Source organism: Amblyomma mixtum, chromosome 9, assembly GCF_055824585.1.
Source record: "Amblyomma mixtum isolate Tamu chromosome 9, ASM5582458v1, whole genome shotgun sequence".
In the NCBI taxonomy this organism is placed as follows: Eukaryota; Metazoa; Arthropoda; class Arachnida; order Ixodida; family Ixodidae; genus Amblyomma; species Amblyomma mixtum.
The window spans coordinates 34,152,196-34,177,792 of record NC_143020.1 but is presented as its reverse complement, the minus strand read 5'-3'; the positions used below and the strand labels follow the sequence as shown (position 1 = coordinate 34,177,792).

The 25,597-nt window shown below is 47.0% G+C and overlaps 2 protein-coding genes across 5 annotated transcripts in view; one reads left to right on the top strand and one right to left on the bottom strand.

Annotated features, from left to right (window-relative positions):
* The window catches only part of LOC149328705 (uncharacterized), a 53,153-nt gene extending 51,229 nt beyond the window's left edge, over window positions 1–1,924 (bottom strand). The window contains exon 1 of one of the 3 annotated variants that reach the window (XM_089559659.1): window positions 1,825–1,924. Coding sequence is in view for 1 of the 3 variants with exons in the window: in XM_089559658.1 (XP_089415784.1) it covers window positions 1,145–1,158 (14 nt within the window). In the remaining 2 variants the exon portion in view is untranslated. The other 2 variants (XM_089559660.1, XM_089559658.1) reach the window with 2 other exon arrangements.
* On the top strand, window positions 1,712–25,212 carry Taldo (transaldolase). 2 transcript variants are annotated; one of them, XM_089559661.1, is made up of 9 exons: window positions 1,712–1,726; window positions 2,409–2,590; window positions 4,440–4,563; window positions 11,891–11,998; window positions 13,222–13,353; window positions 14,852–14,912; window positions 16,950–17,194; window positions 21,337–21,404; window positions 24,763–25,212. In XM_089559661.1, the coding sequence occupies exons 2-9, from the start codon at window positions 2,494–2,496 to the stop codon at window positions 24,921–24,923; spliced, it is 996 nt and encodes a 331-aa protein (XP_089415787.1). In that variant the 5' UTR covers window positions 1,712–1,726; window positions 2,409–2,493; the 3' UTR covers window positions 24,924–25,212. The 2 variants fall into 2 exon arrangements, with proteins under 2 accessions (XP_089415787.1, XP_089415788.1); XM_089559662.1 differs by lacking the exon at window positions 1,712–1,726 and having other exon boundaries at window positions 2,399–2,590.
* Window positions 25,213–25,597: the final 385 nt, after the last annotated feature.

Sequence of the window (25,597 nt, the reverse complement as noted above, 5' to 3'; positions counted from 1 at the left end):
CAGCAACAACGGATTCAATAAAAACCCATTGACAACCTTTAAAAGGCAGCAACATATGTGCAAGTTGCAGGAGACTATATGATATCAGATGCTATATCTTAACCCTCGTTAAGAGTCCTTCCAATCGGTTCTTGTCTCCGCATGCTGTTGCCTTGTGAAGGTCTATACCACACATGCCCATTCATGTTGACTCCGAGGCTTTACCTAAAACCCTACTCGCACGACCACAAAACAAAAGCCAGCGCATGTGGCTTAGTGGTCAGCTGCTACATCAGAATATTACTGCAAGTAAAAGAATAAAAAAACAACCTTGCAATGCACAATGCAACTGTTTCAATGAGACGCCAATGCCTTTGTGAGGCAAATATGCCGCAAAATAATGAAACAGAACAACTTAATGCACATTTATTTACTGCCGAGATTGCACTGAGATGAACAAATCCTGCGTGCAATGTTTAGTTGGGTGTTTATCCCAAATAATCCAACCAGTCACTGGTTAGATCTTGAGATGATGGCAGTTAACGAACAGCGAAATAATGACCCATTCGAATACATGGCCTAATAGTCATCACTAAATCCTAGGCAAGACACCTCATATGCAATAAACTAACGACTATGACGTCCTCTTCACTTGGCAAATTAAGTGTCGGGCGCAAAAAAAAAAAAAAAGAAATGATCATCACGTTTCGGGTCGGCGTTCAAATGCGCTTCAAAGTAAAAATACAGGGCTAGAAAACTGAAAACAGTTTTTGGCGAAAAACTAGGAAACGTAGTATTTCTCATTCGTCTCGCTTCGTTGCAAATTACCGGGCCGCCACGCCCCAAATCGCCGGGTCACGAAGTTTTTGCCACGACTGGCCGAGACCGTCATTAGGCACGAGGCAATTGCCGCCTACGCAGCAGTAGCCCGTTGGAAAACGGGACGAAGACGCTTCAATTACACCCACACACGAACTAGTCAATCACAGCCATATTAAATCTTTGGCCGTCACGATCGGTGTCATGACAACGGACGACGCGCGGGCCCAACTGACCACGTGCCCTCAAACGACCGACAAGAATTGTGCAAAAAAAAAAAAACGCATTCGCCCGACTTTGACACTCGCTAAAATTTTTGAACATCGAGGCGAAAAAAAAAACTTACGTTAGCGGGGGCATAGCGACCGTCGGAGTCCCGTCGGGTGTTCCGAGCGAACTGAGTGAGCGCGCGCGCTAACCGGCGCTGGGAGGGCAGAGCCTATTTACGCAGCGTCTCTTGCCCGAACATGTCGGGACGCGCAGCTACGCGATTCGCATTCTCCCAGGCGGCGGTTGACCGGTCGCGTTGCAATTGTTCCGCTCGCATTTCCTCCTCTGTCGAGCGTACACACAGCGGGCCTGACTCACATTCACGTCCCCAACATGCCCGCACCGCTTGTCAGCGTTTTCAAAAGCTTCAAACGTTCGAATTCAAATCTTTGAACAGACGCGTCCCATCGCGACACCCGCTTATCTTGCCATACGATACCAGGAGGAAGATCGGGCGGGAAACGACCTCAAACGAACTGACCGAGTGTGCACATCTCCGATATCGCGTTAGTGCATCGACGCGACTGTTTTCCAAGCTCCCAACGTTTTTATCAGGCGTTTTATTTACAATTTCCGCTCAAAATTAAGACAAGGCTTGCCGACTTGGCGGTTACCGCGATCGACACGAGATGCAAGACCGCGCCACTCAGAAATAATCGTAAGTTCTGAGCCACTACAACTTATGGCGAGGTTGCATCAGCACGCATTCCGAGCACTGTTTTGAACGTAAATGCTTTCAAATGACGTTTGGCTTACCAGCAAATTTGCCGATCAAATTCGTGGAGGATGGAAGTGCTTTGTTTTCGTTCTTGTAGTGTAGGGCTTTGCCACCAGGCAGCACGGTGTCGCTAGAGGGTTATTAAAAATAGCTTCGAGAAAAAGTTGGTAATTTACGCGCTTCAAGTATAATATTTAGGTGGGAAGTATAAGAAGTTTAGAAATTGAGTGAATTTATAGACTAAAGGAACAATGTTGAGTTGCACAGGGCCCAGAATGTCGCCAAGCCACTACTATACTTTGCGGCGGCCATGTTTGCAGCTGTTGTTTTTAGATATTCAGAAAGGCAACTTCTTTGTACCCGAGATAGATTAAGAAAACAAAATATTTTCAAGTTTTAAACCGTTTCAATCATTTAAAAAGTAAAAGCTTTTTCAAACTTACCATAGACTAAACAACTATAGTGAAGATGCACATAGAACACCAAAAAGTTGCTTCCAGCCAATAGCATTCCTCCATTTTCGTCGTACCATTAAGAGCGTCCAATAGCAATGTCCATTTTGGTGCCACGAGGTCAGTGTGGATTGCCTCTACTACAGTTTTTTTATGCCATGCAACCATAGAAACGTTTGGTGGAGGAAGAAGGAATCCGCTCGCACGCGTGCCTCTCCGTAGCCGTATAAAACCCGGTGCCTCGAGCAGCTGGCCATGACTGGTGACAGTATCAAGCGAGCCAAGATGTCTTCGTCTCTGGACCAGTTGAAAGAGATCACGACCGTTGTCGCCGACACCGGAGACTTCGAAGGTGCGTGATGTCTCCCTTCGTTACCGGCCGGTCGCTGAGAAAAGTAAATATATACATAAAAAAAAATGTGACGATCTTGTGTCACGTGGCCTCAATTTCCGTGTAGCTTTAGCGGTAGTTCGGCCTGTGGAAAGATCGTTTTCCTGTTCGCTCGTCTCGTGTGCGGAATTGTGCGAATAGCGTGATCTTCGCACCCAGTAGGCGCATGTAATTGTCATCAGGGGACGATCACGCGTGCTTGAGACGTTGACCGGGTCGCACACTCATTCGCGGGGAGCTGCGCGAAACGAACGCCGGTGTCCACTTCGGTTTCCCGTTGCCGTTATCGTATCCGCTTGGAAAATCCTGGCGGAAAAGCCGGTCCCCGGTTGCTGCTGAAACATCCACACACCTTTGCGGTTGTTGTGTGCGAAATCGCGAATATTTTCAATTATTTGGCGGCATTTTTTGGGCAGGAGCTGGAAGCGCGGCTTTTCTGCGCTTAGCGACGGTTTCGGTCGACTGACCGTCTAGACACCCGCGGGAAAAGTGTTCTGCTATCGGTCGCCCTTCAAGTAGCAAGCTTTGTAACGCTGAAGGAGTGGCTGAAGTGGCAGTGCCTTTGTCGATTAAAATCTCCTTGAGTGGGCGTGGTCCCTCGGTAACCGCGTCGGACCAGAACTGGTTAACGAGTTTTGCTTCGCTGAAACTACCTCCGGTCGCCGACTTCCCGTTTATGACTTTGCAGTTGTAAATCGCTTCAAGTGAGGTGTCATGTTAATCTTCCCGAATTCCGTGAATACCTTCGGAACCTCCAATAGGCGTCTGCACATACATGTTTTCGCGCCTTCCTTCATTCTTTTTTTTTTCTTCAAATATAGATGACCTCTTGTGTAATAAATGTATTTGTTATTTGTTTGGCTCTCGTTGTTCCGAGTGTGAAGTTTTTCGCCTGTCTGGCCTTTTTGTTTGGTTATGTTCTTGTCGGTGATTGTGCATTGCAAATTTTGTTCAATTTTCAAAATTTCAAAAATTCTGTGGCCTGTGTTGCAAATAATGTGCAAGTGTCTCAAGTTATTTGTAGTAAGTGTAGCAGCTTTGTTAACTTAGTTAATTATAAGTGACTTGCATAATGCAATTAAACTTTACCTTGACCAAATGGCGTGTAACAAATTTAGCAAAAGGTATATGACAAAAAATGATAGTTTTTGAATGTTTTTCAGTGAAGACCAGTGGCTAGTAACAGAAGTTGCTGCACCTCTTCATCATCAGTATATAAAGGTTTTTAAATACTAAAGGGGAAGCTTTATCTGCAGTGCATACATGTATGGCAAGGTTTATCATTGTTAATGATGAAAAGAGGTGTCTTCGTAAGTATCCATAATTAGTGCGGGACAGTGTGACAACAACCATGTTGATAAACATTGTTGCTACCACCATTGCTCGCCCTTGAAAAAGTTAACGAATAAGTTCAGTATATATGGGTTATAGGGTTTAACACCCGGAAGACACACAAGGCCTATGGAAGGTGGCATAGTGGAGGGTTCCGATGTATTTCCTACCACCTGGGGTTCTTTAATATGTTCTGACGTTGCGTAGCACATGGGCATCTTTGCATTTGGCCTCCACCGAAACGCTGTGCATAGCCATTACTGTGTAGGTATGCTTGCAAAGTCACTGAAGTTTGATCATTGTTATTGAGGAGAGATTGGCAGGCAGAAATGGGTGTGTGTAACAATGTATAGCATCTGCTTTTCAGCGAGTATCGGTGCAAGTCTTGTACATATCATTGAATATAGGGAATACATTGTGCGCTTTGCCTGCTCTAACAGCTCATGCTTAATGTCTCCCTTTCCCCTCTCTCTTGCAGTGATGAAGCAGTACAAGCCGACTGATGCCACAACCAACCCATCACTCATTCTCGCCGCCTCCAAGCTGCCCCAGTACACCCATCTGGTGGACGAGGCTGTTAAGTACGGCAAGAGCAATGGAAAGTGAGTGTTTGTTTGGTCTTTTTTTTTCCCTCCTTTTTGTTTTGCTTTTTACACTTAAGTGCTCTCGAAAGTGAGGGCTGTTGACATATTTGCATGCGGGATATAGAAGCACGTCTTGTGCGATAGCTAACAAGTCCATATGCTAAGTCGATTTACTGGCTTTCTGTGGCTGTGTTGATGTTTTTCAGCAGCAAAAGAAAACTTATTTCTGTGAAAATTGGATTAAAGATATTTTTGTTTTTCACCATTGCTCGATTCAAATCCATTGCATCAAGACTGGAAGGGGCCCCGTGATCACTGTTTGGAAGTTGATAGTGGTGTAGCCTGACCTCTGAGATCTGTGTGAAAGATAAGTCTTGATTGCATTGTAGTGCCATCTGGCAGCAACACCTGTAATTAATTTTTGGCCTTTTGTAGTCAATAAAAGCCTTGTTTTGGGGAAAAAGGGGCCTCTTCATGACTGAAACATAATAATCTATCGACAGAGGTCTACTTCAGTTTGTCCTTGATGTCCCTTTAAAATTGCGTGCTACCACCTTGTGTACTGTGCAGCTGAATTTCTTCACTCGTCACCAGGTGGCAATGGCATAGGGAGTGGCGTACTTTGCTAGGCTAGTGCTGGGTGCTTGAGGACGTAGTGTTGCTGGCAAAAACTTGACACCACAAATATGCAGGTTCGATCCTGGCCGCCGCGGTCAAATTTCGATGGAGGCGAAATCCTAGAGGCCAGTGTACTGTGCGATGGCAGTGCACCTTAAAGAACCCCAGGTGGTCGAAATTTCCGGAGCCCTCCACTACGGTGTCCCTCATAGCTGGAGTTGCTTTGAGAAGCTAAACCCTCATAAACCATAAACAAATGGCATTTCCTATTGCTGCATGCAAGACAGAGAAACGATCAAACATATTCTTATCCAGTGTAAGGCCGTTTCAATCATCAGTGCATGGTGTCACCGCAGGAATCTGAGAGACACTGTGGTTTTGGAACATCCAGGGCACACTCAATTTTTAAAAAAAGGAAGAAAAATGGCAGTTAATCCGAACATATTGAGCACGCTAAGAATTAATGGCTAGGTGACTCTTCTCACAATACAAAGGTGGTGCTGATGTCTATCTATCTAGAGGTTGGTGGAATTTGTGGAGAGCAATAAAAGTATAATAAATGAGTGGAGATGCTAAAGAACTCATCACAGTTACAACGAAAAGGGAAAGCTGGTAAATACCTGCGAAGCATTTTGTGCAAGTACGTATTCTTAGTGACAAAAAGCCAATGCTTTTTAAGTGTGTACAGACTTCTTATTAGGATCACCTTCTCTATTGGCCCTTTCAACGCAGTCGGCTTATCTCCTGCCACTGCTGCTCGACATGCTGGTCATGCTTGACCGACTGTGCATGTCTAATGGTCTCTGGTTTCCCCGCTGAAGGCACGCACATGGCCGGAAATAGGCTTTTTACTTTTGGTTGGAGCGAGGCATTGTCTAGCCAAAGAATGCCAACACAATGCGTAGCTGAACCTTTCAAGAACAGGTGCAGTACTGAACAATTAAGGTGGAGGGTAGTAAATAGGTTGTGAAATCATGCATGCTGGGGCTTGTCCTTTCCGATGCAAGGCTGTGCTGGTTCTTTAGGAGCTGATTGGTTTCTCCGATGACTAATGTACATCAAGCTGTTTGATTTCATCAGTGAGGAAACTGAATGAGGGACTGCGTTGCATGATGGCTGTTCAGACCCATTTCATCCTCTTGGGAGATGCAAAAAAAGAAAAATGGGGAGGTGTTAGCAGATATTCTGTTTTAATACCTGTTAATTTAAGTTCATGCAGTGTAGGACTGTAGGCTGAGTGTTATCTTTATTGTGGTCATTGCAGTTAAACCTAGTTGCAGTAAAACTTCTGGTACACTGAAGTTTTTCATTGTGACTAACGTTTCCATGTGATCGCATATGTTAGTAGTCTCAGAGCTGAAATACAAGGGGATACACAGAGGACGGAATAGGCCATCTCAAGGCTGGGCAGCCTTATGGCGATCAGTTCCATTGCATGCTACAAAAATGACATACTGGGGAGAAAATGGCAGTGTTAACTACTTCATTTGACACGCAGTCCATCCATTAGGCTTCATGTAAACTTGGGGGCAGTAAACCCAGTGATGGTTCTTTCGTGACTCCCCTTCAAAAGTTTGTCGTCTTAGGCCGCTCTGTCAAGAATCTTTGCTGCATTTGTGGGCAGTGCAGAACAGCTTATTGTTCATGAAATTCTACTTCTGCAGCAATGTTGCTACATTTTAATGCTTGAGCAGAAAGCACTCATAAGACATTAGAGTTTCAGAGTGCTAAATAGTATCAGCGCCTAGTAATGTTGAGATGCAAACATGCAGTCTGAAGTAGTTTATATTTGATCCGAAGAGATGATTGTAAATGTTGACAGAGTAATATTACTACATGGAAGCAAGGCATTTAATATGTGCATATTTGTGGGAGCATTTTAGGAAAAGTGATTTACTTTATGCACTATTTTTGTTGACCATACTCCTAATGTAGTGAATAATAATGAATTGAACTGATGATAAACTATACATCAAACCATGTCTCCATATCACAGAAGCCAACATGCAGATTGTGTTTTTTTTTTTTGGCGGTACTGTCTGTAGTGCTCAAGCTTGTTTGGCCTATTTATAACAGTAGCAGGAGCTCTGACTATGACAGAGACCTGTATTGATTAAATCAGCCATATTGCAGATCATATCAAAAGCATGTGGCATCATTCCTGTAGTCTCGCTACAGAAAGTTGTAATTGAACAACTCAGTCGATATTGGTTTCAGCAAACACTGAGATGTTAATTCCCTTCCCTCAAAAAATTTGTCATGTATGAAACAACATGTAGGAAACAATTGTGCAACGCTAGGTTTTTTTCCATGCATTTCAGAGAGCATTTGATGCGAGTAGATCACAGATTGACGATGAAGAAACTGCCGTATCTAAGTCTGCACGGGCCACTTCAAATATTCTTTCTAAATTATGATGCTGAAAGGAATGAATTCAGTATCTAAGGGGCAGCAAAGTTGGAGTCAGGATCAGACACGTCTGGAGCTAAAGAAAGTTGTTTCCAGCAGCAAGCCACATGGGGAGGTGGGTTCTCAGCTTCTTTGGATAAGATGTCCACTATCACCAAGATGTCCAGCAAACAGGATAGCACGTCTGCAGTCTTCCCTGCCCCCCGCGTATCTGTGAAGTGCTCTGCGGCTTTCCTGGAAGAGCAAGCTGTACACACATGTTCATTTATTATCAATCAAAAGGGTTTTACTAATGGCAAACACTTTAAAATCAGTATGGACTGATAGCCTGCATGACCTTCTGAACTGGCCACTTTAGCCTTGTCTTGTTGTGGTACAAAATTAAAGAGCTGATTGAAAAAATTGGCAGTGTTTTATCTCTGGTTAAAACTGGAGGATTGCGAAAGCAACGAGGAGAGAGAGAGAGAGAGGCGATGGAGAGCGCGCGGCAGCGGCCCCGCCACGCTAGCTCTGCGCCGCAACTGCGCATGCGCAACTGGCGAGCGCGGCGGCGGCACCTCTGAGTCACCCGCGCAGCGACGGCGCGCCAGCTGTGCGCCGTGACTGCTCCTCGCGCATGCGCAGTATGGCTTTTCGTCAGCTCCGCGAAATGGCTCGGCGACTCGCGTAGTGTCGCTTTCGCAACAAAAAGTTATGAAGGCGGTAGTGCAATCTTTTGGTGCTCCCACATCGGACTGAGCGCCGAATGTGGTTTTGAGACGGCGGTCTTGTTGGCGCTGTAAACTTTCGTGCGTCGTTCATGGCCTGAGATCGCGTCCTTTCACGTATCCTGGTCCGGCGATTGCAGCCTTCGAGCGGATATATCCTGGTCTTTGCGGACAGCGCCGCCTTGCCGCCAAACCACACCGCTCTTGTGTTTTTTTCTTCGACTGGGCGATCTTACGAAAGGTAAAAAGACGCCGGCGCGCCAGCGTAACCGCGCCGCGCTCGAGCGCCAGTTCCGCTTTCCGCGTCGGGGATCACTCGGGTTTGACCGACCAACGCTGGCGGACTGCGTGACTGACGAAACCGCAGCGCCAACCTTCTCGCAGAGTCCTTGACGTAAAAAATAAGTAGGCGGTGGGCGCTGCTTGTGTTCTTCCTTTTTCTTTTCCGTGTCTTAGCTTAGCGCCGCCCGCCGTCGTTCTTACGCTTCATGGGTTTTCTCCTTTCCACTCGGTTAAGCCTAGCCCACAAGCTAACGCCCCATCTTTTTTTGCCGCCTTTTCTTTTCTTTTTAATTCGTTAACTCGCGCTTTTGTTCGGCATGCAGCCGCTGTTTCGTGCACCTGGTCTTTTCTTTCTGTCGCTCTTATTTATTTTTTCGGCGGGTAAGTGCGCATTGTTCCGTGCCTGGAAGTTTCCTTTCTTTCTTTCTTTCCTTCTTTCTTTCTTTCTTTCTATTTTTCTCCCCCGTGGGTTAACCTCGCTCAATTCCCGCCGCTCTCGTTGATTTGGTCTGCGCCTAATTGCGGCCGGTGCGTCCGCGTCCTTCGACTTTTGCGCCGACAGCGCGAAGGCAAGGCGGTGAAGAGAGGGAGGAGGTTGCCCTTGTTTCCCTGTCTGCCAAGCTTGCCCGTGAGCGACGAGCGTGGTTTCGTTTTCGACGCGCGCTTTGACTTGCGGCCGAGTCCCGCTCGGAGAGTTAGTTGTGCGTTTTGTGAACAGAAAAAAATGAATCTATATTAGGATACAACTTAAAAAAAAACAGCAGTCGGAACAGTAAACGAAATCAGCTTTTTAATGTTTGAATATATCAGACAATCCGCGTATCAAAATTCTAGAGATCATAATTGTTTTCTTGTGATAAGCTTCTTGTTTAGGTAACAAGAAATATTTAAGCAGCGGACTACTTTTTCGTCGCGGAGGAATTCTGTGCGCGAAGGCTGAATTTGGGCGGAGCTTCACTGCAGACTTAAGCTGTATCCGACTATAGAATGTGGGCAGAGCTTCACTGCAGACTTAAGCTGTATCCGACCATAGTCGGACAGAACTTGTCTGCAGTGAAGCTCCGCCCACATTCAGCCTTCGCGCACAGAATTCCTCCGCGACGAAAAAGTAGTCCGCTGCTTACACGTTCCTCGTTACCTAAACAAGAAGCTTATCACATAAAAAAAAAATTATGAGCTCTAGAATTTTGGTACGTGGATTGTTTGGTGTAGTCAAACGTTAAAAAGCCGATTTCGTTCACTGTTGCGATTGGCCAGCGGAGTAATACAGGACGCCGCGAACCGAAGCCCAGTGTTAGCAACTGCTGTTTTTTTTTTTAAGTTGTATTCTACCATAGATTTTTTTTTTTTTTACTGCAAGGCGCTTAAGGCAGTTTGTTTCGCTCCATCATGCCATGCGTGCAGTCATCTTCTGCTAGTATGCCACGCACAGTGGACATTGTGTTGCCATGTGCCTAGCTGAATGGTTGTGAGCATTTGTGCAAGCACAGTAGAAGTGGTAGCGGTAGCTCAAGCTCTCAGAACCTGCTTGCAGCATAGTTAGTACTCAGACTCTGAAGTGAAAGCGACAATCTCATATCCTTGCACCCGTCCTCTGTTAACCATGATGGCAGCCATTATGGTAACCCCTATTGATAGCCAGCCATTACTGTGTGGACCAAATGCAGGACGATTTTTCCGTATTGCATAATCATCCTGACCCATGATAGTGGCAAAAACAGCATATTTGCAGCGTATTACAATGTTGAGTTACTTAGAAGTGCAAAAATATTTTTTTTTAACAGATGTAACATGAGTGAAGCAACTGGTTGATTTTGACTTTTTTTGCGGCCTCCAGGGCAGTGGGTTCGATCCCAGCCGTGGCGGCTGTATTTTGAAGGTGAAATGCAAAAATGCCCATCCGGTGTGCAGCGTCGGTGCACATCAAGAAACTCCAGATTATTGCAATTAATATGGAGCCCTCCACTGTGGCACCTTTCATATCCCATGTTTCAGTTCGGGATGTTAAACCTGCACTATGCGCAAATTTTATTTCCAGTAGAATGGTCATAGCATCGCTTTAATTGCACATTGAGGTTTTATAATTCAGTCTTCCATGTACAGAGCAGTAATACTTAAGATTAAGGAGCACGATAGTAGCTTATCCACATAGTTGTTAGACAGGTGACAGTGCTGCAATTACTAGGAGCTATCGTCATTGGCAAAGATACCATTGGCTCAGATACCCGTACAAATGGAGGCAAGACTATGCTTGATTCAATTAGCATATTTCAATTCTTTGGCAGAATAAAGCATTTCAAGAAATTAATTTGCGAATTGTACTGCTGAAGGGATATTCAGCAAGTTGCACCAGCGATGTTGTACCGTGTAACATATCATAGTCAAGCGAAGACGTGACATTATGTGCATGTCAGGGACATGTGCAGAGCTGTCTAAAAGAATGAACGTAGGGTTAAACTGTCAGAAAAACAAACTGGTATTCAAAATTGCTGCCAGTGACCAGGTCTGCTTCATAACAGGGCTTTTAGGCTTGTCTGTGGCACGCAGCTGCCATGTATGCTAACTGAGTTAGCCACGCAGGTGCACCATTGTGAACGAACCCAGTCTTATCCAAGGCAACACCTTGAGTGCTGCTGCAGGAGTGACGTTGAATGCCTCAACAAAGAAAAAGGTCTTTGCAGTGAACGTTGGCAGTTCTCGTATTAATAGGTGAAAGCTGCAGCTGCTCTCCCCAGCGTGCTTTGAAAAGCAACTGCCAGGCAGCATGGTGTCTCTGTACAAGTGCTCGTAGTGAGAGTATTGAACAGGCTATGCGCTTACATGATTGGAAGCATCTTTGGCCATGACATGCAGGACATAGATATTGATGAGGGTGTTTGGATGTCTTCGGGATGACCTCAGGATGTGTTGTTGGGCTGGACTGGACTTTTTTTTTAAGATGTGCAAGTTGACAGTGGCTCACACCAACATAACTAGTAAAAACTTAGGTTGCTCTGCAATGTCAATGCACATCTATACATTGATGTTGCAGAGTGCTCAGCTTTGCACAGCAGTTACAGTGTGTAGTATGTGAAGCATTCCTTTGAAAACATACCAAACCTTTTTTTGCGGGATACACTGCTCTTGTAGTGCTTGATAATACGTTGCTGCATTAAAAGAGCTTACTACGGTGTCTCTCATAGCCTGAGTCGCTTTGGAACGTTAACCCCATTAACCAAGCCTAAAAGCGTCTTTGGCAGAGTGGTCTGCCATAGTAATACGATACTCTCTGCTTGGTTGCAATGCGTATGGGCACTACCTTGAGCTCTGTCCTTTTGTCTGTGTCCCAGGACCGTGGACGAGCAAGTGACCAATGCCATGGACAAGCTCGTGGTCCTCTTTGGCACGGAGATTCTCAAGATCATTCCCGGCAGAGTATCGACGGAGGTTGATGCCAGGTGCGAAAGCTACAGTTCATCCACTGCGTGAAATGAAAATGGCAAACTGCGGAGGACAAATCTGATGCTGCACTGAGGAGGGGCAATTTACACGTGCAGTTTGACCTCATCACGCATGAGACAGTATCTGTAATGTCTCTGGTGCACCGTGCTACATGCTTTGTATTGCTCACCTTATACGTTGGCATGTTGCTGCATCATAGTGCATTGGCATGTTAAAATTGACATAGTGCGGCACTGTCGTGCAACATTTTCCTGTTGCTTCTTTGCCCTGTTGAAAAGTGAAATTGTGTGTTTTCTTTCTCAGTTCCACTTTTTTGTGCAGCTTAACTTTATTGTTGTTTTGCAATCCGTGAAGACATGCATTTTCTACCTTTAGTGACAGGCTCTGTTCATTGTTTGTTAAATTGGCTGCATCAGATTATGGTGTCCTTCGACCCTTACTAGACCCATCCTGCAGGTCTTAACATTTTCTTCTGGTATTTTGACAGGCTCTGTTCATCATTTGTTAAACTGGGTGCATCAAAGTTTGGTGTCCTTGGGCCCTTACTAGCCCCAGGGTGTAGGTCTTAACATTTTCTTCTAGTATTTATTAATGTGTAAGCCTTACTTGCCCCCATTGAGCAAAAACTGGTCCGGTCTGTCATAGCACTAGATGGTACCCATAGAAGATGGCGTCCTCATGCAGCCTAGCAGGTGGCAGTTAAATTAATGATTGGTTGTACGAGGTTGCTTGGGACAACCTCGATCGCACAAGTCCCACTGGTGTCAGCACCTGTCATCCCAGCACAGTGGCACAATGCTTAAATGCTGCACCACTGCGAAGGAGTGGCAGGGATCTATGAATATTAAGTGGAGAAGCTCAAATTCTTCATATATATGAGCGTTAACCCATTTGCTGTCGCATCATACCCTTAAGGCGGACCGTGGATGGTGGCAACTGCCTTCATGAAGTTAGCGTACAGATCAGAAGGGATGTGGCGGTGGCTTCATAGAGCCATGCAGAGGTAGAATTTCCAGCTGCATGGCATCAGATTGCATCGTGCCGCAGTGCGAGGTGACTACGTTCACAAAGTGAGCGGGCAGACATATGCCTTCTCGCACATAAACAGTCGTAATTGTCTTTTTTCCCCCACGTATGGTTGGGTAGTAGGGTTAAAGGGATAACAGAGCTCAGAGGTGTGGCCATCCCTTGTTTGTGACTGCCTGTTCTGGTGTTGCAGGCTGTCGTTCAACAAGGAGGCGTCCATAGCCAAGGCGCTGCACCTGATCGCCCTGTACAAGGAGCACGGCATCGACAAGAAGCGCATCCTCATCAAGCTGGCCTCCACCTGGGAGGGGATCCAGGCCGCCAAGTGAGTGCTGCGTGGCGATTCTTCACGAGCAGTCACCAGGGCGTGCAACAGGAGAACGTGTACAGAGTGAGGGGTAGCTTAGTAGTTGGAGTTTGCACTAACAGCTAGTGAACATAATTAACTGAGGTTTAGCTCTGGTTAAACCGGGCAAGTTGCGTAAGCAAGCAGCAGCAGTTATGCCCGAAGCGAACGCGTGTATTTATTCCCAGTTTCCCTCCCGCTTGCTCTCTCCACATTCCAACACATGCGTCTAGAGCGCGCGACAGCAGCGGCGGCGTAGCGACGATCCTGCCGCCTGGTGAAGCGCGGCTGAAACGGTTGCTATGGCAACGGCGCTCCATCTGTTTGACCTCGCTGCACCGCCGGGAGATAAGCGACGGCTCGAAACCTGGCGCATTATTGCTTATGCAATGAAAAGCTTGGCAGAAAATGCAGGCAGTTCATTGATGACAGAATATTCCAGGGCTAAATGCCTCCATCCCTTCTTACTCAGCGGGGGAATCCCGGCTTTAAATTTCAGCAGAGATCTACTCCTCCATGTTATGTCAGCGTGGCGTTTTGGGCGGAAGTCCTAACAGACTTGTGCCACATACAGTGCCAGAAAAAAAAAATCTTGCACTAATCACTGCTGTGCACACTCCAACTTACACTTCTCCTGTGGTTTGCAAGGCAAGACAGCAGGTGCCTCATTGGTTCAGTGCCAAACAACAACTAGCTTGCTCTGGCAACACACAGAAAGCACTTGCATGCACAACACAAAAAGCCATTTTATTGGAGTGGCCATTGGCAGCTTGGATGCAAGGGATACTGCACTAACACAGAAGGGGGTCATAAAAAGCATGTGTGCACATAGCAATGCAACATTTTGATGGGAAGGAGCCTTATGACAGATGGTGTGAGGCAGTTGATATCTGTGCGTTATGTAGATCTGTGCAGTTTGCTAGGAAAAAAATGGCGGCTAATAGTGGAGATCCTTAAACGTGCTGCAGAAACTATGATGGCATAGTCCATTTGGCAATCCAGAGCAAGTTTTCTTGCTCTGCGAAACCAAAGAGCGTTTTTCAATGGCCGATTTGGATTCAGATCCTGAGTTCTGATTGGGCCGCGACAGATATCTTGTTCCTCTGCAGACTCGGAGAGCTGCTCCAGATCGTCATTTGCTATACAACATTAGTTTAACTTTCTTCCTGCCAGGCAAACAGCCTAATGCGTTGTTTTAAATGTTCGAAACTTAAGGACGTGTAACTGAAGAAAGTTTGAAACTTTTTTAGCCCTTCTCAACACAAAATAGCAATCATAGTTTTTTGTTTCGTCGCGTCGCAGAGAACTTTCGTTTAGTTGTGATATTAACTTGGTGTTAATCTTGGATGGTGTGGTATTCGTAAGCTTCTAATGTATGGGAAGTGCATTATGATGAGGCTGCTTTCTTGCATTTACTGGTAGCTTTTCGTCTCCCATTTCACCACGTGCCTGTTTTGTCTCCTCTTTTTGTGTATAGGGTCCTGGAGTCTCAGCACGGCATCCACTGTAATATGACCCTGCTGTTCAACTTCACCCAGGTGAGAGATGATGAGCTGTAGTCATGCAAAGGTTGAGAGAAAGGAGTCACTGACAGCTTGTTCACTGACAGCTTGTCATATCACTTGCTTTAGGGGCTAAGACAGTGACCATGCTGCCTCAATGCCTGGCTAGGTGCACTGAAGAGGAATGTGGACTGATTTTTTTACCACGGGAACTCGATCTACACGTTGTGAGCGTTCTTAGAAACTTGAAATTATTATCCTATGTGGCCGATTTCCCTAACTTAAATCTGATTAAACGTTCCAGCTCCTGATTTTTTTTTTTTTTTGTACTCACTGCTGAAGGTAGGCAGAGTTAACTAACACGTCGAGTGCCTTTTAAAGGGCTACTGAAGCAGTTTTAAAATTCGAGTGTAAGGTTGCAAAATGTGCGAAACGTGCAGGTAAAGCCCGCGAAATCGTTTTGTTCTAGCATTTTAAATGGTGGCGTAATCGCCGCGTAAAGTCGTCGGCATTCAGGCTTCTCTGAAATGCACAGCGACGGGCAGAGGCCCCGGTAATGACATCACGTGTGATGACACTAAAACAAAACTGCTTCAGTGACTCCAGTGTTTGTGCTCAGCTGCTGGCCCGAAAGATGTGGGTTCAATACTGGACATGGCGTTCTCATTCGATGGAGGCGGTACACTAGAGACCCATGTACTCTGTGATGTCAGGCCAGAACCTCCTATGGTTGAAATTGTCCGTAGCCCTCCACTACGGTGACCCTCATAGCCTGAGTCGCTTTGGGATGTGAAACCCCATGAAACCAAACCAGACTTTTAAGACCACAGCAGCAGCCTAATTCTAATGTTGAAAGAGTTTAATCCAACGTTTCAACGTTTTCGTTGTTCCTGCTGCCAGTGTCTCCTTGAAAAGCTGTAAAACTTGGTTCCCGTTGAATTCTAATGAGCGTTGTTGCAGCCATGCAGCAATTATAGCATTGATTTTTTTATTGTCGATTTGAGCCTGGAAGAAACTCTGCAACAAACTGGAAGATGCTACTCAACTGCACACGCCGCTGCTAGACGTACACGCGTAACTCAGGAGTCAGGTGCGCATGATGCCTGTAGCGTGTTAAAGTGGTGTCATGTATGTTATTGCGTGCAGACCATGGTGTTACACCAACTCCGCAGATCCCAGAAACTTGCCTTTAACAGCTGTTGCTGTAAAACTTTTTACAAAACTCTACACTGCAGCAGTGAACTTTGCAGTAAAATGTGATTTGTATTGAGCAGTATTGAACTGTGACTGCTTCATATTGTTGCGTGGCGGCCAGCCGAAGAATGAGGTGTGATGAACGATGGATAAGAGATGATTTAATGGCCGCTGACCTAGCGCGAGCGCTCCGTCATGCACCACTGCCAGTTTCGTTTTCTTTGTTACATTACCCGGGTCCACTGAGCGATTGTCCCGATCGTAAACACAAGAAGACATTGACGAAGGTACGCACGATACGGTGATAGGTTTCAAGGGCAGAACAGAAATGGCAACGTAGTGAAGTGCTGGCCGCCACAGTGGATGGGACGATAGGCGAATGACTCCCGGTCCACGAAGCATCCAGGCCGAAGGGTGCCAGGAGCTGACAGCCGAGGTTTTTGGACAGACTCAACGGCAGGGGCAGGGGGGCGGTGTCCTCACGTGTGGGTAGGGTCTTGGGTCGGTCTGGTCATTCTGGTCTCGGCAACATCGTCAGTTCGTTGTGTCTTGTGGTCTGGGCAGGGCATGGGGCTGGGGTGAGCGGCGAGGTTTGTTCGGGCTGCGAGGACCAGGTACTCACGGCCGACGTCCACAGCAGGTGCAGGACGCCGAAGCTCCGGGACCAGGATGGCGATGAAGGGACCCCCGTACCTCACACGAAATGTTACTTAGCAGCCACCCGAAGAATGAGGCGTGATGAACCATGAACAAGAGATGATTTAATGGCCGCTGACCTAGCGCGAGTGCTCCGTCCTGCGCCACTGCCAACTTAGTCTTCTTCGTAACAATATTCTCAACTCACTGCACACCCCCCCCTCCATTTTGCATGGCGAACAGGCGGTGGCGTGTGCCGAGGCCGGCGTGACGCTCATCTCGCCCTTTGTGGGTCGCATCCTGGACTGGCACGTGGCCAACACCAACCAGAAGAGCTTCGAGCCCCTGGAGGACCCCGGTGTCAAGAGTGTGACGCGCATCTACGAGTACTACAAGCGCCATGGCCACAAGACAGTGGTCATGGGGGCCTCCTTCCGCAATGTGGGCCAGGTGCGGGCGCTCGCCGGATGCGACCTGCTCACCATCAGGTGGGTGGCACCACAGCAGTGGATGTTTTTTGCGAAAATAGGGGCGCACTCAGTTTGCCTTTTTGTGCAAACATCTCTGCGGTTTTGTGGTCACATTGAGTAAGTTAAACTCTAAGCCTGATCATCATCATCATCATCAGCCTGACTACACCCACCGCACTCCAAAGGCCTCTCCCATGTCTCTCCAGTTAACCCTGTCTTTCGCCAGTTGGGGCCACCGTATCCCTGCAAACTTCTTAATCTCATCTGCCCATCTAACTTTCTGCCGCCCCCTGCTACATTTGCCTTCTCTTGGAATCCACTCCGTTACCCTTGAGGACCAGCGCTTATCTTGCCTTCGCATTACATCCCCTGCCCAAGCCAATTTCTTGCTCTTGGTTTTGCCTTGGATCTCATTGGAGAAGGTAAAATTTCGTCGGTGGAGGTGCGCCAAATTTAGAAATAGTGAAGGAAAAATTTGCAGGTACCATCGTATTCCACATACTCCGATTAATCTGGGCATCCATTTTGGTTCATGCAGAGAGCTAGCATGCACAATGTGTGTGTTTATTCCCCCCCTACTGTCCTCGCGGCTGAAGGAGGTGACCTCCGTCATTCAGCGGTCGACAAAGAGATCTGTGGATGCGCGTAGGCTCATTAGGAGCACCCATCTTTCTGTCTCTCGTGTCGCCGCTGCAGACTCCAGAGCCCCCGGCGGGGGGGCTGCGAGGAGGGCGCAAAGCGGGAGGCGGTAGTTGGCGCTCAAGGCGGGCAGCAGCCAGGGAGGGAACAGCCGGCACACCCAACGACTCCCTTTTGTCCCCTTCGGGGAAGGACACGAGGAGCGGACGCTCGTCGCAGGGTGTGTTTCGTCACTGACCGTGCAGAAGTGCTTTAGGCCATAAAAATGTCAGCACCACCACTGCATTTTACGCCAACGGCTCACAGCATCTTGACAAACACCAGTTGCGGCCCAATTTAGACACTAACGCTTCGTCGGAGGTTTGACAGCTTTTCTTTTGAAAAGAGAACACTGCTAGACGAAGCGGGGCCGGGCCCGTCCGGATGAATGGGGGTTGTGGGCGACAGTGCAGCTAGCTGGCGTCCGGTATGGCCCCAAGGCTCGACAACTCGGTCTCAAGGAACTCAAGAAACGGGAGCACGCACAAAACTCCACCGGACAGAACGAACGCAGCCACTTGCTTAATTAGGGACAGTGACGGCCACTTCAGTTATGATGCCGCCCGGACCCCGGGGGGCGGCTGCTGGGTCGGCAGTCCAGGGCAATCGGACTCGCATGGGACGCGGTTCGGTGTTCCCGGTTGTAGTGTGCGACAGTCGTGGCTCGCGTTTGGGTCTGATAATTGCCCTGAATCCGAGAACCGTCAAGGCCATGGGTTCTGGGGAGACCAGAGCCCGTGGAAGTGTCCTGCTATGTTGTTTTTATGTTTTGCTTTTCTTTCCATAGGGGAGAGAGTTTGTGTAATACAGTGGAAGTATGGGGCGTGGCACGTAACCTAGGGAGCCAATCCGTTTGTGTATCCATTCTCGGAATGTACGATGTTTTAAGTGAAAATGATGTCCTTTTTTACACTATGTATATTTGAGAGAGGGTTATGTGCCTTAGGGAAATTAGGGGGTGGGCCATACGGCTAATAACCAATTGTATTAAAAGTTGGATACGATTGGATGCTGAAGAATGTGGGCCGGGCCCATGTGTCTTTAAAACGGGGCCCCGGAGCCCGGAAAAAGGGTTCTGGGCTACGGAGATAGATGTAACGCATCTTCGGCTATGCCGAGTAGGGGCCTCCCCTAAATGTTAGCCAGTTCCATGTTGTTGTGCTCACTGCTCAACATTGTATGTATATATGTAAACTATTGTACATAAAGCTTCAGTTTATATACCCTGCAAGTTCTCTGTTGTTGCCAAGTATTGTCTAGCCAGACCTTCAGCCTTCAACAAATCAAAAGCCGTCTCCGACGGGGCACCCCTGGTGCAAAGGAAGAAAGGAAGGAAGAGAAAAGAACCTTTTCGCTTTGTTGCGAAACTTTACTGTCCAAATCTCGGAATGTCAAATTTACGGTGAGCCAAATTTGGAAATGGCCAGGGCCGAGTTTGGGGGACACCATCATATTGGCCATAGCAAGTTAACCTGCATGTCTATTTTGGTCCAAATCTATGAAGGCTAAATTTTGGGTGTTGGGGTGGGCCGAATTTTGCGAGTTGAGGTGGGCCAGTGTTGGTAATGGCCAGGGTCAAATTTGGGGATACCATCGCATTGGCCATAGTCAAAGTACGCCTCGGCATCTTACTTAAGGCTGTTGCTATGAAATCGCTAAGCACAAGTGTCATTTCAATGTCAGACGAACTACCGAACTAAAACTTGAGATTCGTAGTTAGTAGAACTCCCGCTCTAAATGCGGCCGGCCAGATCAAAAGTAAATCTTTGTCTCGAGCTGTGATTGAATATATTCGTGAACCGCACAGAGCATGGGCAACTCATTTTACACTGCTTAACGGTAGGGGCGCTGCCAGAATATTCTTAGTGTGCACCGCAGAAAGGTAGGAGCCAATCCGAATTTTGAGTAGACGTGACGCCTCACTGGCAGCCTTCGCATGATGATAAAACAAATAAAATGAACAGACGGCTGCACTGAGAGTGCCTAATATGGGTCTCATTGCAAACAAAACAATCTCCTCATCAGGGGCTGAAGCAAGTGCTGGATTAATGCTTCTGGTGGCCGCCGCCACCTCTTGCTACCTTCTGGTGCCTTCGCTTCGCTGCTATACTGGACTACCGGTCAAATCGAGGAGTTTAATTTTTATGTGATTGCAGAACAAAAATGTGTTGCGACCACAGGAACTCGTGTATTGATGTTAAAAACAAGGGAAGAGGCCGAATTGAAATCAAACTTTGGCCATCTGAACGCAGCTCAACGGCTGCGATTGAAACCATACTGTGTTGAAATCTACTCCACTTAAAGCGTTTCCCCCTTTACGTACCGGATTAAAACGGTTCCTGCTTCTAGTTCTCCATCGATTCGCCCTCGCCCGTTCACCTGCCAGCCATCTTAGTTAGCTAAGTTATGTCAGAAATGTCGTCAAAAATGTTATATTGTTAATGAATCCTCCTTGAGGATCACTGAGCTGGTAGGGGTAATAACTGCTATACAAGCTAGTTTTATGCCGCCGCTGCAGCACGGCTGACCCGATCTGCTTGCATGTCAGCCCCGCTGCTAGGGCACCGCTGAAATCGATCGTATATATTTCTTGTGATATTTTAATATGAAACAATTAGGTTGTCAGTAAGGTAGGCCATAAGTAGACCATTTTGTGTAGCGTTGGACAATTCAAAAGCGCCGACCGCTGCAGCTTCGATACGAAACAAGTTAGGCCTAGCGACGACTAGGGAGTAGAGCACCAGAGTGCCATCGTCCGCTGCGCTCGCGGGCGGCACCATTGCAGTAAGCACGCGGAATCCGGTGCTGCGAGCATTGCGAACGTATCACCTAATTTAACGCTGCGGCAGGAACCGAACATTTTTTGGTGTAATGACGGTAACATGCGTAGCTTGAGCGCCGCGGGACGTTGCTGTTGTACGCTGTTGCTGCGCATTCGGACGAGATCGAAGGCTGCATACAAGCGCCTTCGCGCGGCACTATACACAGTGCCTATTTTGATGCGTTGCTCTTGAAACATGATTTAGTGCGAAGAAAGTATGTTATTCGTGCGCTTTTCGCACATTCTCGGTTAACGACATAAACCGAGGTCGCCAAGCCCGGTTCCTGATAAGCGCGTTTAGCGGCATAACCGTGGGTAGCGCGCCCGTATGACAAGGGTTGTCTGCCTGCAACTTGTTTGCGTTTTCGGTGGTCAGAAATTTTTGTAGAAAATTTACCCCGCGTAATGATCGCACTCCTAACGGGTTATGAAGTTTCGCGCTTTTTTGTTCGTGTTTTGGTTGATTTGGCTCATTTCGAAAAAAAAAAAGTCACCTCAGGACACTGCTCTTCACTGTCCCTACTTTGCATTGGAGAAAGCTGCTCGAAATGGGATTTACTGCAGGCACCTTGTCTTCTGTGTAGTTGTAAGAGTTCTGGCATTAGTAAATGGCTGCACTTTCACCCTGTGGTAATGGTTCCACCTTTCTCTCTTATCGCAGCCCTGCCCTGCTGTCAGAGTTGGCCAACTCAACTGAGCCCATCGTTCACCACCTGTCTGAAGCTAAGGGTAAGCCCAAATTTGGAGCAGCCACCACGACGAGTACTCACTCAGGCTCATTCACAAAAGTTTGGTAAACCTACGGGCTTTCTCAAACTCCCACTCACAAAGGCCCGGGCTCACTCAAACTCACAAACTCACTCATTTAGGCTCACAACTCACTCGTGCTCACTTAGACACACCAGTCATCTGTGGTCCATAGCGACTCGCATCTCTGACTCTCAACTCATCTGGGCTCACTCACTTGTTTCGACTCGCCAGTCATCAAAGCCCTGGGAAAAACTGCAAGTTTTAATGCGGGAACACGTTTAACATCTGCACTAATGAACCTTAGCATTTTTCTTGTATAATTTTCGACTTGAGCACAAAAGTATGGCAAGGTTAGTGGACAGCGCTACCGAATGGGCTGCTGCGGGAACTGCTGTCCAAGTACAGTCTTTGTCAAAAGTAACCAGGCTGCATGGTTTGCTTCTAGCTTGTACAGTGGAGCCCTTACAGCTTCCATGAAGCTGAAATGGTTGTTAAATGCAAGGACTGGGGGTCTTCTCACCTTCCAACACCTTTCGATCTTTAGGAAAGCCATAAGGGCTCCACTATACAGGCTAGAATCAAACCACGCAGCCTGGTTACTTTTGACAAAGACGGTACATATGATAGAAGTCTTTATTAATGCAGATATATATTTAGCATCTGCAGTTGCTCTTCCTGCTTAGTTTTGTCCAGTATTCACTTACCTGACAGCAAGCATTTTGTATCTAATCTCTGACTGTGGGCAGTGGTGTTTTGCTTCACACAACCTTTGGAGCACAAAAAAAGAAAGTAGGAAGGATGAGCCAGCAGCCTTCATGTGTAACGCATGGTTATTCTACCCCTTTCAATCGTTTCTTTGCTATCCTTCAAACGTTTGGAATAATTTTCATCTGCCTATCCCTACAGTTATTGTACAAGTTCTCTATGCGAGCCAGTTGCTCCTGGCTCTACTGAGTTGCCACCTAAACCATCCATGTTATGAGGGAAACGAGCAAATGTTCCATGCAGGAGGGAATTTGGCCGCAGCGCTTACAGGGGCTGCTGTAAGCTGCGCCCTATTTTTAGAAAATGCTGTCGTGGTGGGGTGAGGCACCTTCTTAGTCATAATTTGGCTTCGTAAAGACCTGTCCACACAAGTTATCACCCAAATGCCCACTGTGTGTATGGGTGGCGCCATCTGTTATAAATGACAGAAGTCACGAACTCTGCCTTTTCGAAAATAAGATGAAAGTTGTAAAACTGTGCGTTATAGATACAAAAATGGTAGTGTCTTAACGTAGTTAAACAGAGTAGATGTGCGAAAGGATGTGGAAGTATATGCGGCAACATTTGCTTTGCCTAACCAAACATGGTCTGGCGATGAGGTTAAGCTAATCTGATCTGCTCGCACCGCAGATGGAAGTTGATGAAGATGACGAAGTGCAATACACAGCGCGAGAATGTGTCTCAGTTTGACTTGAGGAGCGATCGGCTGCAGCGATCTCATAGTGCTGTGATGCACTGGCCGACAAAGCTGATCTGTTTGCGCCGCCGCAGGTTCGAATCCCAGTCACGTTAATATTCATTTTGAGCCGCCGCGGTGGCTCAGCGGCTATGGTGCTCGGCTGCTGACCCAAAAGACGCGGGTTCGATCCCGGCCGCGGCGGCTAGAATTTCTTTGGAGGAGAAATTCTAGAGGCCCGTGTACTGTGCGATGTCAGTGCACGTTAAAGAACCCCAGGTGGTCGAAATTTCCGGAGCCCTCTACTACGGCGTCTCTCATAGCCTTAGTCGCTTTGGGACGTTAAACCCCATAAACCAAACCAAACCAATATTCATTTTATTTATTATTTATTTCATACACAAGAAACTTGGTGTGGTGTTGCCGTTGCTAGGCAACAGCTCAAGACTGCAAGAACGGTTGACAAGATTCATGGCCGGGGTTGGTGTGCATATGAGTGCTTTCACACTAAGAGCAAGCTGTTAAGGAATGTGTGCATGCGGACAACAAACAGCCTGCAGTTAATGAGAACTGCATGCAAACTACTCAGTTTTAGTGCAGAAGTCTAGTGCCAAATGGAGGGCTCTCTACATTGCATGTATGGTTCGGAGTTTCGTGGTCATGAACAGCACAGGTAAAACGAACTTGTTACTCTGATTCCCATATGGAGCCCATGCAGTAATTGGTTTCTCCCCAGTGGCGTCAGCATAGTCCAGGTTATCCTTTAATTTGTTTTCAATTTGAGGCGCAAAAACTGCATAGTTGTGAGGCTAGGGTATCAGATTAGTTAGGTGGTACCACATTTTCATGCAGGTGGAATGGAGTCATAAAAATGTTTGCCTTCTGCTCGGGCTCACTTCTCGAAATTGTAGCAATTCCTTAATACAAGGACTTGCCAATAATGTGTGTTGCTACAGGACTGTTCTCATGTTATGTTGTCTCTAACTACAGTAGACGTCCATGGAGCTTAACTCAAGATGGATTCTTGGATAAGGAAAACAGTGAGAACATTTGTTTCTCCATGAAATTTAATGTATATAAAAAAAAAACCGTTCCATATGAGCTGTTTCATGTGTCCTTCAGTTAAGACACTCTTTCAACTGCGACCGACGGCCACTCCTCGCTGTGGTGCTCAAGGACCTTCTGCAAGGCGCTGTTGAGACAACACAGCAAAAGAAATTTAAAACAGTGCTTCCCCGGACGTTAGCTTCCCCGGACGTTAGCTTCCCCGGACGTTAGCTTCCCCGGACGTTAGCTTCCCCGGACGTTAGCTTCCCCGGACGTTAGCTTCCCCGGACGTTAGCTTCCCCGCACCTTCACGCGAAGATGCAGAAGAAGCGCCCTTGTGGGTACGGGTAAGAAGGTAAAGAAAGCAGGGCTTCTTGCCGGCACTGCAATCTGATGTAGCTAGATCTTGGCATCACATGCACGTCTCATGCCACACGTTGCCTCTGGCTGATTTAAAGGCGGATTTGAAGAGTGCAGCTGGTCTCCTGTGGAGCCATGGTGCAAATCCTTCTACGCGGAACCTTTGTAAACAGTCATGTCATGGCTGGTCTTATGGGGAGTGTGAAGTAGTGTGTGCGCTCCCCATAAGACCAGCCATGACTGTTTAAAACAGGTTATAACCTGAAGAAGGATAGTGCCATGGATCCCAACGAGCGTGCGCTCTCTCCTCGAGACCAGCTATGAAAAACCACGAATTTTTTTCAACTATACAATCAGTCGGCGACTGCTGGTTGAGTAAAGACTTCAACGCTCATCACCCATATTTTATGTTGCACTAAAGCCTTTAGCTATGTTTGCGTGGTGAATGTTTTTTTCTCTTTTCTAATGCAAGTTCGTTCTTTCGTGCAGCCAAGAAGCTGGATCTGAAGAAGGTTGAGGTCAATGAGCCGACCTTCCGCTGGGAGCTCAATGAGGACCAGATGGCGACAGACAAGCTCTCTGACGGCATCCGCAAGTTCGCGGCCGACGCCGTCAAGCTGGAGAACATCCTCCGCGAGAAACTCAAGTGATGGCTGCCTTGTCACTTGGATTAAAAGAAAGTTTGGGCACAAGGGCACACACTGCAATGGTCATCGATTGTTGAATCGCTTGACTCGTTGATTCTCCAAGCAGATCATGCCAATGTGGTGATAGAAGTTGGGAGCAGGCGGAAAGAGCGGTGACATTTTGAATACGGTTTATAGGTACAAAATGTTTTGCTACTAAAAAATTTCGCAAAAATTCTGTTGCAATATGTTATATATTATTCAAAAAGCTGTTTTATTTGAAGAGAATAAAGGTATTTTTTGTTGCACAATATATTGCTATGGCGTTCTGTTCCTGGTATGCGTTGGATAGATTTTTTTCATAATGCATTGCCTGGTGGTCAATCGTCTTACCCTAGAAAGGTCTGAGAAGGGTCAAGGATGAGATAGAGCAGCACGGACAGAAGGCGAGACTAGTGGATGGTGGAAAGAGGTTTAGCCAAATTAAATTGCCAGGATTAACCCCCTGAAGCTACACATTAACAAAGAGCCCTCCATATTGGAGGGCTCTTTGTTAATGTGTACTACCTGGTGTTCTTTCAACAAGCGTTAAGATCGCACAACACATGGGCACCTTTAGTGTTTAGCTTTCATTGAAACACGGCCAGGTTTGAACTTGGGTCCTCTGGATCTGTAGCAGAGCACCCAAGCCACTGAGC

What these genes read in the sequence shown, in the direction of transcription:
- Taldo (XM_089559661.1), top strand. Translation starts at nt 2,494, where the DNA reads ATGACTGGTGACAGTATCAAGCGAGCCAAGATGTCTTCGTCTCTGGAC. An exon ending in TACGGCAAGAGCAATGGAAA is followed by an intron (nt 4,564 to 11,890) that starts GTGAGTGTTTGT and finishes TCTGTGTCCCAG; the next exon opens with GACCGTGGACGAGCAAGTGA. An exon ending in GAGGGGATCCAGGCCGCCAA is followed by an intron (nt 13,354 to 14,851) that starts GTGAGTGCTGCG and finishes TTTTGTGTATAG; the next exon opens with GGTCCTGGAGTCTCAGCACG.